The sequence below is a fragment of the Strix uralensis genome, chromosome 5, assembly GCF_047716275.1.
Source record: "Strix uralensis isolate ZFMK-TIS-50842 chromosome 5, bStrUra1, whole genome shotgun sequence".
Classification (NCBI taxonomy): domain Eukaryota; kingdom Metazoa; phylum Chordata; class Aves; order Strigiformes; family Strigidae; genus Strix; species Strix uralensis.
In genome coordinates, this window is record NC_133976.1 from 2,869,579 (window position 1) to 2,886,191 (window position 16,613).

Sequence of the window (16,613 nt, forward strand, 5' to 3'; positions counted from 1 at the left end):
TAGAGTGGCTTTAGATGCTTGCACTTATGAATGAAGAAGATTTAAAGAAATTATTTGAAGAAGAGCACGTAGAAAGTCAATTATTATTTCTTTTCTGCTGTTTGTTTCTGAAATCTGGCTTACCTTATAATTCACAAGAGAGTATGAAGGGGGGGAAAGTGTATAAAACAAGAGTTCTGCCTTTTCCTGACATTTTCAGTCAATCTGCCTTGATCTTGTCATTGTGACTTCTGTATTTATCTGACACCAGACCAAGGTACTTGGAAGACAAAGGAAAATCCTTCAGTCCCTAGAGCAGATTTTCTTCTCGTTTTGTTGCAGAGCCTTCTCTTGCTTAATAACCTGAAACCTCAACAGGGTGTCGTGTACTTTGTACTATGAGGGATGAATAAACATTTTATTAGATCTTTTTTGCCTATTTATGATCCGTCGTGTTTTGTTCTGCAATAATTTTTTTTTTTTCTTCATCTTTAAGGACAGAGAAAACTTGTTACTTTTCTACCATTTCTGAATTAATCTCATTTTAACAATTCTTTGCTATTCTCAATTTCATGCAAATACCAGTGACATTACTTCTGCAAGTAGTTGGTATGTGTCTCCACGTTTAGAAAATTAAGCACTAATTCTCACTGTGGGCTGGAACAGTCTGTATTGCATGACAAATAAGATTTAAGCATGCAGTAAAAAAACCCACTTCACAAATTCAGAGAAGAGCTTTGCTTTCTAGCACTCAAAATGTTGGGCAGTACACAAAAGATTGTGTAAAATTGACGTGTTTTAGCAACTCCCAAAATGTAAGAGTTTGGGGGTTTTTTTGACGTTCTTAAAGAAGTACTTGGCAGCTTATATATTCCTAAAGGATTCTATTGACTGGGATGAAACCACTTTTCTATAAAGCAGTTTTAAGTCCTTGCTTTCACTTGCAGAGTTTCTCACCCACAACATAAAATGGTCATGTTAAAATAATAGTATTCCTATATAAAATATATGGACTGGAGATTCTCCAAGCATGGTACAAATAGCCCTCAGACTCATTGCAAACATCACTCCCTAAAAAAGAGAAAGAAAAGGAGAGAAATCGTTTTGGAGGCTGCACAACCAGTGGAACTGAGGGCACAGCTGATGCTCCTGTGCCTCGGGACCGCGCTTACTCCATTTTAGGGTCACGTTGCTTGAGATGCAGTAAGGGCATGATGTTGAGCTTCACTGGTAGGGAATGCCCTTGAGCCAGAAGCTGTTTGCATTGAAGCCCTAATTCTCTTCTGCTTAAAACGGTAAACAAACAAAAAGTAGGGAATATCAGGATACTCCTGATGACTGGTAACATTTACATCTTGGTATAATAACAGCCAGCACAAGTTTAGCTTATTTGTTACTGTGCCTTCTACCACTCACGCTCTCTAAGAATGGAAAAATTCCTGAAATATGGCTTATTGGATGTTAATTGTTGTCTGTGGTCTTTTTCTTACCTTCTTATCTCTTGAATATATATTACATTAAATCTCGCAGGTGTTCTTCTTTCCGCTAATTGTCCATATTGCATTTGTGCAGCACTGAACACAGCTGAATCCTAATCCCCGTCTAAGATTGAGCTGCTCTATTTGTGATACAGTAATAAGCAATAAGAAAAACCAACACGGTAATTAATAGCTTCTTTAGTGATGGATCATAGTGGGACATTCTCATCCATTTCTACCCAGCCCTTGCAGTGGTAAGATTTAATTTTCAAGTGATTGACTTCTTACTATTTAGATTGAAATTACAGCCCTAATTTCTACTCGCCCTTGATAGTTATTTAAGCAGCTGCAGTGTCAAAGCTTATAGCTGTGCCAATTTTGCCATTTTTATGTTTGTTTGGGAAAGTGAAGAGAAGGAGAGGAGAAGCAGAAATGGGAAGAAAGAGGTTAGAGGAGCCATCAGTATTGGTTTGCTTTGGTAAACTCAGGGCATGGATTCACTGCCCTTGTCTTCAGTGTGCTTCTCAGCACTTTTTCTCTTCTTCAGGCTGGAAAATTGTGCTTTTTGCTGCATGGATTTCTCTGTCTTAAGAACAATAAGGCTAATGGTAGGAAATTCGCTGAGCAGAGAAACTCCACAGTCTGTCTTTCTGCACAAGTCATTTGAACCAGTTTGGCATTCTGGTTTCTGTCTCAGCAGTATTTAAATTTACTTGCTAGCTATCTTTTTTTCCCCTGCTGATTACATATTTTGCTTTGTTTTATACCTTGAGTTTCATTTAACATTGGTTCCTTACACTGTTTAGCTGTTACCAACACACAAATGAGAGGCAGTTCTTCAAGAAGACCTCTTGGAGCTTTCTGTATGGATCTGTGTAATCCCTATGTAAATTGTCATCTTGATTGGGAAAGGAAAAAAGTTGGCAAGGCTTATTTTGGGCTTTTTTTTTTTTCTGTGTTGGTTATGTAAATACAACATCACAGCAGCTGATTGGAAGTGGTTGAAATTTTTGACTCAAATAATGGTTTTTCCAATATACCACAAGAAACAGAGTAGTTCTTAGGAGGCACTTTGTAACGTACAGGTGAAACAAAAAGGTCAGGGAGTTTCCTCCTAATGTCTTAGAATTCATGTGTGACAGACTTCAGTATTTTAAATTGTTGTCAGAATGATGAGGTTTACAGTCCTTAAAGGAATCCAGAGTTTCCGCTACCTTATAGGTATAACTGTGGATGTTTTCTAAGTTAATACAAACATCTAAACTTTTTTGGATTTTACTAAGTGATTGGCTTCATTGATAACTTTTGGCAATGAGTTCTGCAGGTTAATTATGCATTTAATTGGTTTCAAATTTGTTGCTTTTCAATTTCACTGTTCGCTGAATATCTCCTCGGTCTTGTATTATGAGAAGGAGTAAATAAGAGAGCCTGGCTCACCTTCTCTGAACATTTAATTATTTTGTATACCTCTATCACCTACCCTCTACGTACACAAAGCACTTCTGATGGTTTTGGTCTTTATATATCTCCAGCTTCTTTCTTCTCTGAAACTTTTGGCTGTAGTGATCAGAGCTCTAGGAGGATCTGGGACTTTAGTTTATGTCAAATAATGCAATCTTGGCATGGTGTTGTCTTCTCTTTCCCCTTTTATTCATAAATTTCTTTCTGTATTTATTTGGCTATTGTTATGCACAGGACAAGGTTTTATTGGCTTGCCTGCAGGACTAGAAAAGTCTTTCTCTGGGGCTTTACAATCAGAATAAAAATGTTTCATGCGGCTGATGCAGACTTTTGCTTCCAAGTTGTATCATTTTCCATTTGTCCTCATTGTCCAACCTGTCTTCAGGTTGCGTGGTCTTTGTAACTTAACAGCTTCTTGTGATGTTCTCCATGGTCTTCGTGGATTAAGATGATTTCCAGTTGCTGTTGTCCCAACATATCCCTTTTTCTAGATGACTGCTGAAGTCACCTCAGTTGTAAACTGCCTGAAACATGGGACATTGACCACGTAATCTTCTCCAGTTTGATCTTTTTTGGCTATTTCTATCCAGTAATTTTTATTAAAGCTTTGAGCATTTAATTGGATTTTATGATTTGCTTTACATTTTCCTTTGTGCAAGATATTATTGAATTATTTTTGAATATCCCATTAGTCAACTGCTTTATTCTTTCCTAGTGTGAGAAAAAATTGTAGTAAAATGTAGAACCATGTTTTTGTAACAGCCAGTCAGTGCCCTGCTATGTTAATCACTCTAAATGTTCTGTCAACAAATTTACATGACAAGGATGTCAGAATAAGGAATAGAAATATTAGCATCAGACCCTCTCTTAAATATATTTCCTGCCTCCAATTACTAATTGACATTTATAAGTTTGGGCTTTTTTCAGTTGCTCAGTCCCAAATTACTAGCACACTCAGACACATACCATCTGAACTGGTCGGGGCTTTTAAAAAAAAAAATCTTTTAAATTATATTCATTTGTTTTTCCAGCATGGTCTTTACAAAAAAATCAAATGTTTATCCCCATGATGCTCTTGCATTGACTCTGCTTTTTCCATCAATTTTATGTATTTTTATATATTTTCTGTGCTTAGAGTATTATTTATTTCTGTTCGAATAATGCAAACACCAGCAGAGCTTGAAGTATAATTATGTTAAACACTGCACAGATGTGTAGTGAGTTCGAGGCTCTGCCCTAGAGACTCTGCAATCAAATGAGAAGAGAAATAAAAGTGCAGTGAATGGAAGTTGGACATGGAAATTCAATGACACGTGTTATAGGATTATATAAAAGGAAGATGCTCACCAATAATCAATATACAAATCAATCCCGGCTCCTTTCAGAGGTACTCTACTCAAGGCAGTAATTCTCTTGTGGGTTTATTTCAGAATAAGTTGCTGAAGCTTTAAAGAAAATGCTGAAAGACCAGCATTGTAATTCGGTAATTAAAATACAAAGAGCATTAAATCTTGCTGTATCCCCACACACGCTTCCTGCCCTTTCCCCCTGCTTTCCCAAGGCTTTGCTTTCTAGCTTTGCTAGAGTAATTTAAACAGGTGCAGTAACTTTTCTTATCATATAGGATTTTCACGGTTAAATACTTTAGAGATATGATGAAAAGAACTATGTTACTGTCCTATTATTTGCTTGAATCAAGTTTTCGAAATGCTGCAAAGGACGAAACGAAAGAGCTGAAAAGCAATAACTTATTAATTGGGATAAATTTTGTCTATCTTTAATATATATGGCATACCAATTAGCTATAAATATTTTCTTTACCATATTTCTTGATGGGAGAAGGTCTTTTGTGAAAGCTGTAGCATTCCCAAGACTGACCAAAATGATATTCCCTTGATAATGCTGAGGTAGAATACCTAAATATTTCACTGTGAAGTCATATGCCCCATTTAAAAAACCAGCTTGTTTCTGAGTTACAACTTCTGGTTTAAATTATCTACTAATTGCAGTTCTTTTATTATCAAGCTGATTAGAAAAATCTCTCTGTTTTGGAGTAATGGTAAACAGTATGGCTGCATTATTTGAGACAGAGTCAATGAGTTTTGATGGTTTGTTTATTATAAAGAGTTCAATTTTACAAGATCTAATTTCAAAAAAAATACAGAAAATCTATTGTCTTAAAGTTATTTTTAAGTAGTGCCTTCTTGAACATCCAAAAATGAAGGCGCTGTTTATATTGTATCTTTCAAATTGAGAAACACCTGATGTAGTTACAAGTGATTCAATTTTGTGTCTTAAACAGAAATCAATAACTTGAATAGCTGAGAAGAAATAAGTGTACTCTTATTTTGTATTCAAAAGTGAATTTACCTACTTGGGCATCATCATTTTTTGCCATTAGTGGAAATTGGTAGCCAGGAGAATGGACTGAGCAGCCAGTTCCAATGATGCAACTTCTGTTGAAAGAAAATGATATTAATTCATGTATAGTTATGATGATTCGATACAAGAAGTAGGATATTCACAGATGGAAAATAACATTGGAGAACGTGCTGTCCCTGAAGCTGCTAGACCTTGATACAGTAAGTTTTCTATGTGATTTCAGAGGAGATTGACTTTGAAGTGGGCTTCAATGAGATACTGAGTTTTCATTGCTTATATTAGTGCAGCATCTATAAGAATTATTTCACTGTTTACTTTCAGTCTACTGAGTCTTCAGTTTGCAAGGCAAAAGAAATAAGTTGTAGCTTTTAAAAATATGATAATATCATATCAAAGTGTTGACAAATGATGCTGGATTCCTGAAGTAAGAATAAAGATTCCTAGAATGAAAGCTTAGAAGATTTAAAACTTTTCTCTGGTCTGAATATTTAGGTATTAGACAACTTCCATGCAAGTTTCTTTTTTTTGGACTTCAGAGGTGAACTGGAGTGAGAACACCTCTGGAAGGCTGGTCGTTCCATATGTTTTCCTTTGTTTTACACCATGTATTGTTTTAAAGTATATCAAATATTGGCTCACAGTGCTTACTAATATCTTTTCCTTACCCTTCTGTTGTTCATTTCATCCAGAAATTTCAAAGTATTCCTGTAAAATTATTATTAGATCAATTCTGAGCACAGTAAAAAAGGGCAAACATTTATGACTTACTACAATAGCAGTATAGCAACAAAGATGGAGGTAGAACATAGTCCTAAATCTCTTTACTGACTGTTGTTTTCCCTGAATTTTACAGGATAATAGTTCTTTTGCTCCATTTTTTTTATATAGAGAAATCCGCTTTGGCTCATACGGAGCAGTCTATGCTTCTTTAGGATTAGTGGAAAACTGTACGTATTTGACACATGACTGAAACATCAGAAGCTGTCAGAAATGGTTACAGACATTATTTGAATTGCTACAAATACCTGGCAGCAGTACAGATAGTCTTTAAAATGTTTGATCTTTTTGGACTGTGTTAGTTAAATGAAAAACATGTATATGTATATAAAGTTTCAGAAATAGTCATGCCTTTCTTTTATTCCTGTTGACATACATATATGTAATACAGATTTGTTTAGCGTCTCTTTTTTATTTTGGCCTATGATTGGATGGAAACATGAGGCATTTGTGCATATTGCTAATGAATATAATAGTCATGAATGTATTTTAATTTTTATTTTCAAGAAAATAAAATCTTCAGAATCCATTGATACCAAACTGAACAAACCAGATAATTCACTGGATGAGGAGCAGAGTTTGGGGATAAGTAGAGCTTTTCTTTAATAGTCTTGTTGCTCACAGAATCACAGAGTCACAGAATCATCTAGGTTGGAAAGGACCTTGAAGATCATCTAGTCCAACCTTTAACCTAGCATTGGCAGTTTCCAACTATACCATATCCCTCAGCTCTATGTCGACCCTACTCTTAAACACCTCCAGGGATGGGGACTCCACCACCTCCCTGGACAGCCCATTCCAATGCCTAACAACCCCTTCTGTAAAGAAATGCTTCCTAATATCTAGTCTAAACCTTCCCCGGCACAACTTGAGGCCATTCCCTCTTGTCTTATCACTCATTACTTGGTTAAAGAGGCTCATCCCCAGCTCTCTGCAACCTCCTTTCAGGGAGTTGTAGAGGGCAATGAGTTCTCCCCCTCATTTTGAAGTAGCTTGGTACAATGTCATCTTTCTGCCCCTTGTTTTAGGGATAGGATCATAAAATAAATCAGGCTGGAAGGAACCCAGAGTCCTCTCAAGTGATTAGTGACTCAGTACTTACTGTGCTTCTCTGGCTTGAACCCTGTCTCTATACACAGAGTCTGGGAGACCTTGCTGATGAAGAAGGCACGGTAGAGGTTGTTCAGTCTCCATGCTTGGAGGTTTTCAAAACCCAACTGGATACAGCCTTGACGTACTAGAAATGGCCTCTTAGTTGACCCTATTTTGAATAGGAACTACATGGCTTCCTGAGGTCCCTTTGAGTACCTCAGCTATATGTGTCTACTCTCCCTAAATTATCCACCACCTTCAGCAAGCGTCCCACATTTTCCTTTTCAGCTTTTTACTTCTACCATAGTAATAGAAGCTCTTCTTGTTGGGACAAGAAGATCAATGAACTGTCTTGGTGGAGAACAATGTTCCTTTGGATTTCGGTTGCATATTCCTGTGGTTTACATTAGAAATTGGAATCCGTAACTCTCTTGTTTGACACAGGGTACATTTGGTTTTTTCTCCTTTGGTCTATAACTAGATTTATTAAATGAAGCTTCATGTCACATGATCTGTATAGACTAGATCCGAACTTGTTCGTAAATTCAATTTTTTAATTTTCTTCATTAGCCTCATCTTCTTTATCTGCACTACTCATTCTTTCAGGACTTCATTATTTTTAGAAAATATACTGTAGCACATTTACTGGTAATTACAAAAGCTTGTTTTAATTACAGTTGTCAAAGGATATGTTTTATGATGCATTATTGTTGCTGTTTCTAATTCATAAATATTCCCTACCTTTACAAGTGGAAATTAACATAGTTTTTTTAAGTCATGTGTCTGGATCATTTTTTGTGGTTAGGAATGATTTTGTGACTAGTGATGGCTTCAAAAAGAAATTCTTGGGGGGTGAAGGGAGAAGCATATGTTTCTAAGAATAGCCATAAGTTACTCCTATTGCCCATTCAGAATGATGTGTATATTTAGATGTTGAAATACATGTTAAAATTTAAACCTGTTGCAATCCAACATATATTAAATGTGGAAATTGACAATCATTTTTATTGGGTCGTGGTTTTGCTGATAATGTATCCAAATAACGAACCTTTTTCATCTGATATTATCAACATTCAAACGTGAATGCATGGGACTGTATGTGACGGGTGAATGTAGTCCACTGAAAAAGGGTTTCTGGGCAGAGCAATATAGTGGACATCAAATGCTGAATAACTGTTTTACAGTGTGACAGTCGTAGTCTGTACCTGAGTGACGTCTGTGTCAGTGAGCTCGTGAATTCGCACCCTGCTTTAACCTACAGATATCCAGCAAACCTCAAGTTGCAAAACAAGTGGAAAAATCTCCAACAACATAATGGTGAAAGATCATTTTTTGAGATCTGCTTTTTCGTAGTACTGGTGCATCACATTCATCCTGACCTGCCAGCAGTTCTCCTGCGAGATGATGGTGCTTCTGGAGCTGCTGAAGGCCAGCTCTCTGCCGCCACTTTCTTTTGCCTGTTAATCCATTATCCTTCAAAGTACACGAGCCCTCCTGAAGGCCTGTAGATCTTTCATGTGACCTTTCTCATGAGAAAAGCCCTCATTGCTGTAGTTAGCATTTCATTTGGCAAATCCCCTTGGTCCTGTAAACCCGTTGTGGCCGGGTGCTCTTTCCACCCCCAGACCCAACACCTGGGCTCACTCACAGCCCTGAATATGGATTCAGAGACCTGGTCCTTTGGTTGCCCATTTACCCTTTGTTCATGATGGGTTCATGAGGAAATGACCATGGAGCAGCTTGACAAGACCAAGGCAGAGCACTTTCAGATGCCTGACGATGATTTATAAATTTAATGTAAAACTGGACTCTTATTTTGAAGCAGGTTATTCTTCTCTGCCAGAAAAATACAGACTGAAGCCATCTCAGCGGTGTTCTGCTGTAAACTCGGTGGATGTTAATGTATTTGGAGCTTGAAGTCTGCACTGAGGGGCAGCTGTAGACCTGGGACTGCCGAGTGCTTCAAGAGCTGATTTTGAAATCTGCCTACAGATTTCTCCTAAACTACCTGATAATGGTTTATCCCCTGCAGCTTATTAAAGAATAGCAATTATAGACTGCACACACCTCGAACCTTGCCATATCCAGCTAACTGGATTCCTTTATTTTTTAAAGAAGTATTAAACATACATTTTCAGTCAGCTGCGTATTTGTTCTGTTCTACCTCACAAAGGACAAAATGAATGTGTATCTGTTGTATCCAACATGAGAAGTGTTTGGCTTCATCACGGGGCTGCCCTGCAAGTGTCCCTGTAGCCGCGTACGAGGCGATGCACGGGAATTCTTTTGTAGACTTCCATTTCCCAGGTGATGGAAGCTCATACCAGTGCTGTGCTAAATCCAGGCACTACTTGTGAAAATGAAACACAAGTTGGCCTTTAAATCTTGGTCCAGCTTCCTAGTGATTCTGAAGTATTTAATATTAGTGATCTATTTTTGGATTTTACTTTTGGGTAGTCTTGGGAAGATGGGCTGCCTCTCAAAGGTGACCTTCTGAATTTGTTTTCTAAATAACACCCAGGCAAACGCTTTGTTTATTAGAGTTACTTTGTGAAGAAGCAATGAACCCGTTCCAATATCTCATTTACAACTAAAGTGCAGCATTCAGCTAATTGAATACATGGCTACTGTTAATTATTTTGTTACGGCTAATTGATATTCACTGGGATCATGTTGCTGCGGCCCCATAAATATAATATTACCTTACAGGTTTTTATTTCTGCAGTGGATTCTCTTCTGTTAGCATATTTATATTGTCTCTTGTATAAATGAATAATTTTTTCTACTATTTTTTTTTTTTCAACTTTGCTGCGTCTGCGTTACTGTACAAATGCCAGGGATGGTAACTGTGTGAAAGAAACTTTTTTTTCTCAGTTTCTTACTGGCCTACCAAGTCTTCCAGTTACTTTCACAATATAGGGAACCAAACCTTTGGATAAATGTATTATTTAGTATTCTTATCATCTAATATTTCTACTTTATCAGTGATATGAAAGTTTTGATAGGATCAGGGCAATAAGCAGCGTGACTATAATTTGCTTCTTGGCCCCCATATCCTTAGTGCAGTAAAATCCAGATCACTAATTATCTTGGGAGGCAGGGAACCAAACCCCAAAATCAACCCAAAAAACTAACTTTCCAGGGCAAAAACTTGCATTCAGATGAATATCCTTGAAACAAATGTTATTTGCATTCCCCTGCTCATATTGTCTTTCATGTATATAAATTTAGTGATCAGATACCATTAAACAAAACCATTTTGCTTTTTTGAATGGCATTTGATCAGCAAGAAAGACACAGATGAAAAGAATTTCAACTCAGCTGGACTTGGAGGAGAGGATGGGTTTCATCTCCTCCATCATTACTGTGCCCTTGACTTGTTGTGTTTTTACACCCTGAAAATTTCTGCTCTTGTGAATCATCAGTAATGGGGCAGGTGAATTAAGTCGTGATGCTCTTGCATGGGTTTTATTATATCTTACTGACTTTCCAAAGTCAGTTTTGCTGCTTGGTTTCAGGTCATCGATAGACTCGTGTGAAACACTATTGAATTGTAAGAACTAAAACTTAACTGAGTTCTCATAAGCGTTATGGAACATTAATTTTACGTGTTCTTTGTCACTTGCCTATTTAACTCCACTTGCACAGAAAGAATGTTCTTGAGTTTGCAAATATTTCAGGGGTTGTGAGGTGGTTTGACATAAAATATTCGTGTACGGGTAACTATGATAATGCATTGAAATATTGTATTAAGATATTTGGGAGAGGATGGTTTTGGGGAGGCACAACCTGCAATGAATTTTCAGCTGTTTCTGTAACCAGCAGGTCTGGGAGGTCGTACAGGGGTTACCTAGAAAACGCAAAACCATGATCAATACGAAGCATATTAGTTAGGCTGTAGACTATTTAGTGTAATCAGCTTTGGAAAAACCTGTAATTAGTGAATAAAGGCCGATTTAAGTGGTGGTGGACAGGGCTGTAGCATGTGCTCTGTGGCACTATACTGAAGATGGGGTGATTGGCAGAGGGGAAGGTTTGGTTCATCCAAGTAGAATTAAAATTTGGCTGTTGCTATTTGGATGAGTAGGGTTATTTTTGGTGAAGTTGCATTAAAAAAAACCCAACAACTTTCAGGTAGTTTTCTGCATTTTTCTAGATTACAGATATGCCTGACATGCATGCATTTTTTTGCATTCTTTTTATTCAACATTATATAGTAAATTTAATTTGACTTTTTGATTTTTTTTTTTTACATGCTTCAGGATATGGAAAAAAAGGTAAGTAGTTAAGTAAGGAACAACCAAAAATCCAAAGGATTTTTTTTGAATTCTTTGACTATTTGCAAAAAAAACCCCAAAACTAATCTTGACAAAGAGAATTAAGTCCTGTATCTATACAAGTATAGCACAGTATGTGGTATAAGTTTTCTGACACGCTTCTAAGAGTGTGACCTGGAGATACCATCTTTAGAAGTAAGAGTACAACAGTTTACCATTTTACATGATGCTGCTAAAATAGGAACTTTTTGCAGCTGGCTTTGTAGTATGGGTGAAAATAATGTTAGAGGTAAATGACTAATGTTGAATAGGCAATTGTGGTAATGACCACTGATAGTTAATTATTAGTCACTAACGATATTATTAAAACATTATGAGCCTGGAGTGAATTTGTGCTGATAATTTAGGCATTAAATTCTCCATAGCTTGTTAAAAATCACTTGTCTAGTATTTACTCTGGAGGATTTACAGCTTTGTATGTATTCTGTGTGAATGTGTGCCCTTTTAATGTATTCTATAATTCTTAATGAGGCCCCTTAATACTAGATATTGGTACATACTACAGATGAAAAGCCAAAAACATATCAACTTGCTCAGTAGTGCTGGAAGCAGTGTCTCTTAAATGAACACACAAGTCATATTAGTCATCAAAAGATGTTAAAAATTATTCTGTATTATTTTAAGATACTGGACATGGGAGTGATCCTACAGCAAAGGGTTTCAGCTTACTTAGTTGAATACTTCAGCTGATGTAGGAGTTTCCAGAGGAATGATTACTAATTAAAGGGGACAGCAGAGTTTTAGATGTACTTTTTAGATCTGCTTTTGCAAATATGTAAGCATTTGGTTCTTTCCAAATGTTCATGTGTTTAGAATTAGGCATGTGCTAAATGCATTCCTGAACTGGGGTTTTAAAGAAAAAACAGCTACTTCAAATAAATTCTTTTTACCACTGCCTACAAATATGTGGATGTAAGTTCAGCTTTTCTCATGTCAATATGTCCACTTAGTAACAGTTAACAAAGAAAGTTAAATATTCAGGTTCTGCGTATATTTTTTCGGTAGGTTGAGCAAGTTACCCTAAGTTCAGAAGTGATCTGCAAAGTTAATTTAATCAAAAAAAAAAAAAAAAAAAAAATCTCAGCGTGGTATGCTTGGTTCCATCTTCGTGACATTTCCAAATACATTTGGACAAACTGTGGCACAGCTGTTGAGGAGGGAAGGAAAAAACCCAGTACAATAGACAATCTCTTTACATTTTCAATGCAGCAATCATCATCTTTATTAATACACTCTTTGGCAAAAACTAATAGACTGCAGTTCTCAATCGTTGTATATTCCTTACTGGTACAATTCAGAGTAGATGTTTTGCTTTGCAAGTGAGGCTCTTTCTTGATCCAGTTTTATCTTTCTACTTCTTTTTTTAGGCCAAGCAGCTGGAGGAGAAGGACAGAGAACTGAAGAAGCATGATGCCTACTACAAAGAGCAGCTGGCTCGACTGGAAGAAAGGGTAAGCCTTCTTTCCCTTCTAATGAAGACTTTTCTGTTGGTTTCTGCTACTGACTTCCTGGTTATGTTTTACTGTTAAACAAGTTGACTTTTCTAAGGAGATAAAGATTAAAACTGTGGCCAGAGGGTTTTTTGGTATTAACTACTACTGTTTCTGGCTTAATATTGACAAGATGGAGGCTTTAATGTTGAGAATATTGTTTTCTTTACTAAGTTCTCACATTTGCAGTGAGATTTCGTCTGTCACAGGAATTACATACAGAGAAATAATCTGAACGAGGTTACTTTTATACCAGCACTGATGAAGAGCCGGTGTAAATGAATGAGTATCACCAAATAGTCTTAAAACTGCATGTGAAGTGTGCAGATATACACTGAATTTCTGCTTTCGTTGCGGTCCACAGTTGCTTTCGCTGGGTGGAGTTGGTGGTTCCTCCAAAAGCCACCAGTTTGTGGAGAGTTTAATGTTAATTGCAAGTTGTTTATGCCATGTTCAAAAAGCACTTCTGTGTCTTTTTTCACAGTAGACTTGAAACTAAACTGTTCAGAACAGTTTGGTATGCTGTGTGACATGCTTGCAATGTTTTACCATATTGCTGTTAACATTCTTTTTCTTTAGAGGGTATTATTTTATAGGGTGTTAATTTCAAATAATTACTGCTGTCATAATTTTCTAGATCCCAGGTTGGTTGTAACCTTCAGTCTGAATACATTTGCCTTCTTTCCCCCCCTGCCTTCTTCCTGAGCCTACCTATTGTTGATTAATTTGGATTTGTTTTAGTTAGTTTTGAAAACAGCATTAACAAGATATATATTCATTTATGCAGCTTAGCAGGATAGAAGAAAACCCCTTGTTTTTATGGATCAGGAAGAAGAGCATGTTGCATGAATTATCAGTGTGTATAATTGGTCTTAATTAATATTTTAAATAGAGGGCATATCAGATACTGTCTCAGTGTTTTGTCCTGCCTTTTTGAAGATGACATTAATGAAGTCATGTTCTTAGCAATGAAAAATAGTTTGAAAGGATGAGGGTAAATTAGTTTAATGATTGTAAAACTGCATTATTTAAACAGTTAAAAATTAAGATCCTTCACAAAAACCCCCCACAGAATACCTTTCTTGTTCTCAAGTAACTGGCTGGTGTTAGAGGAAAAATTGTCTGCAGTATCTCATCCAAGCTGGCTTCCTATGGGGTGGTTGTACCTCTGCTCTTAGTTATCGGCCTTCAATTTTATCATTATGTTGCAAGTAGTACTGGAGTAATTCGTAGCAAAGGATGTGTGATAGACCATGATTCTTTGTTTGAAAGCTTTTGCTTTACCTTTTTAAGGTGCTATGCAGTAAATAAGATTTTATTCTTAGTGTTGCTAGGTCGTTGATACAGTGCCTTCACTTTCTACTGTTAATTGAGGCTTCCAATGTGGAATTGCCCTTTAACAGGCATGTGAATGTATCACTTTTGTGTACAAATGAGATGATGAACTATAAATAAGTGTATCTGAGTACTACCGAAGCGTTGTCCACCAAGTGATGTGACATAGGTGATCTCGGCCATCTCTCGCTTCCTCTTCTTGGACTTGGAAGTCTCCAGGGCTACAGTGGGCAGTTCTGAATTGACTGTTTTATGCTATGGGTGATGTTTGCTCTGTCTTCAGAGTGGAGCTCTTGTGATACTAAGGCTTGTCTTTTCATTCTGGCTTTTTATTTGTAAGCTAAGGAACCTTTGCTTTGCCAATTTGCCATCCAGGTTGTTTTCAAAGTACGTGTGCATATCTCTTCTACACAAAAAAGAGTTGTTGGAGCTCTGAAAGGAGGTGAACTTTGTACTCCACATCTGGCTTTGAACTTTTTCAGAGATGTGGAGATTACAGAATGAAAACCTGCTAAAGCAGAGAGGTCATGTCTCCTGCAATCCCAGCTTCACTGAGGCTGGTGCCTGCAGCCGTTATTAAGGTCATTTGTGAGATTCTGTATTGGTGGGTTTTGAGCAATGGGATGGAGATAGAGCTTTAAGAAAAAAGGAAGGTCTGGAAAGACCTAATGTTCTGGAAATTACAGAGCACAATAATAGGCTGCTTATTTGTTCCTAAACTTGTCCTGATTTCAGTGAAAGGTACACAGGGTATGGGCTGTTCAGCAGCGAAAAGATCAGGATGGGAGGTAAGGTGGGAGCGGAGTAAGCGGAGCTCAGAGATGTAATGTCAGGATGAAGAAATGTGCCATATGAGTCTGTCACCTGTGACAAAGAATGCTAATTACATTCTCAGATCATTCTTACATCAAATAAGCACACTTTAAAAATACTTCAGTTATGCGTATGTGGTATTTCAGTCTGTTGCATCATTGAGTGTCAGAGCTCATCTGTATGATTAATTGGCTTTTTGATTACTTAGCTTTTTCAATTAGAAGCTTCGTATTTGTGTTCTTCAGTGCTGCTGAAAAAACAATGCAGACATTGATAATAAAGGGAGACGACAACAGAACAGATTAGTGTCAGCACGGTGTGCTCCTTATGGAGAAAATTATTATACATATTCAGTGCCAGATGAAGTCTGTCAATTATAAAATATTTCAGCGACTGAGTGAAGATGCTCAACCTTTTCAGGGGATTAATACAGGACAAAATAACTGTGCACCAGTGACAGCTGTGATACTAAAACATAAACAATTCTATTCTCCAGGGCACTATCTGTTCATAAATTTGGTTTATGTGCTAAAAACCTTTTGATACTTTCCAAAAACCCAGCGATTCCCCTAACAGCTGCCAGTGTTTCTAGGTCAAAGATAGCACATAAGCTATGAGTTATGACATGCTCCACAGCAGCAAAGCAAAATGAGATAGTTTAACAAAGGAGTTAAAGAATAACCTTCTCATACTGTATATCTGACTAGGATGTTAAGCTGTTATTTAGGAGTTTGCACACTAAGCTTTGAGAAAAATTTGTCAGTGTTTCTCGTCGTCTGCTTACAGGCTAATGGTGCTTCTTGGCTACAGCAAAAAAACCCCAAGAGATCACAGCATCCAGATCATTGACATATGTGTACTCTACATTGTCTTCATTATTTACTATAATAAGGTGGCGTTAGTGGTATTTTAAACCATTTGATTTTTTATTTTAAAATAGCAGAGGAAGAAAAAGGCGAACTAACATCTTGGGCATATTGAGCTTCTTGCTACCTGGAAGAACAATCCTACGGCCTCTTTCTCTCGCACTGCCTCCCGTGTGTATCCCCACACGCAATCTCACACTTCTGGCCTGTTGTATCCATCATTGTTCTGTTCAGCTCCTCCACGTCCATCATCCTTCCGTGGTGCCACCGGTTTCAATGTCAATGCCAAGCCCCAGTGCCTATAGACTTCATAAATGTCTTTCATCTCTGATGTCGCTGTGATGTGGAGGTTCCAGTCAACGGCAACAGTTGCATTCGTCTGCAGAGCAGCTGACACCCTGTCGTTCCTTCACCCAGTTGCTTTTGCTTTAGGATATTTTTGCTATGGAGGAAACATGACTAGAGCCTCTCCTGCTTCTGCTTCTAGTTTTGGCACCGTACAGACAGACACAGCGAGGTGTGTCTGCATGCTTCTGTCGCTTTGAGGATGATGCAACTCTCCCTAGTTCAAATTTTCTACAGCAAATCCGACTATTTTCATGT

The 16,613-nt window shown here is 37.3% G+C and overlaps 1 protein-coding gene across 2 annotated transcripts in view; it reads left to right on the top strand.

Moving 5' to 3' along the window:
• Positions 1-16,613, top strand: part of CHCHD3 (coiled-coil-helix-coiled-coil-helix domain containing 3) — a 163,863-nt gene that overhangs the window by 92,669 nt on the left and 54,581 nt on the right. For both annotated transcript variants that reach the window (XM_074869682.1, XM_074869683.1), the window contains exon 5: positions 12,874-12,957. In XM_074869682.1, coding sequence (XP_074725783.1) covers positions 12,874-12,957 — 84 coding nt within the window. The remainder of the gene's footprint in view (positions 1-12,873; positions 12,958-16,613) is intronic.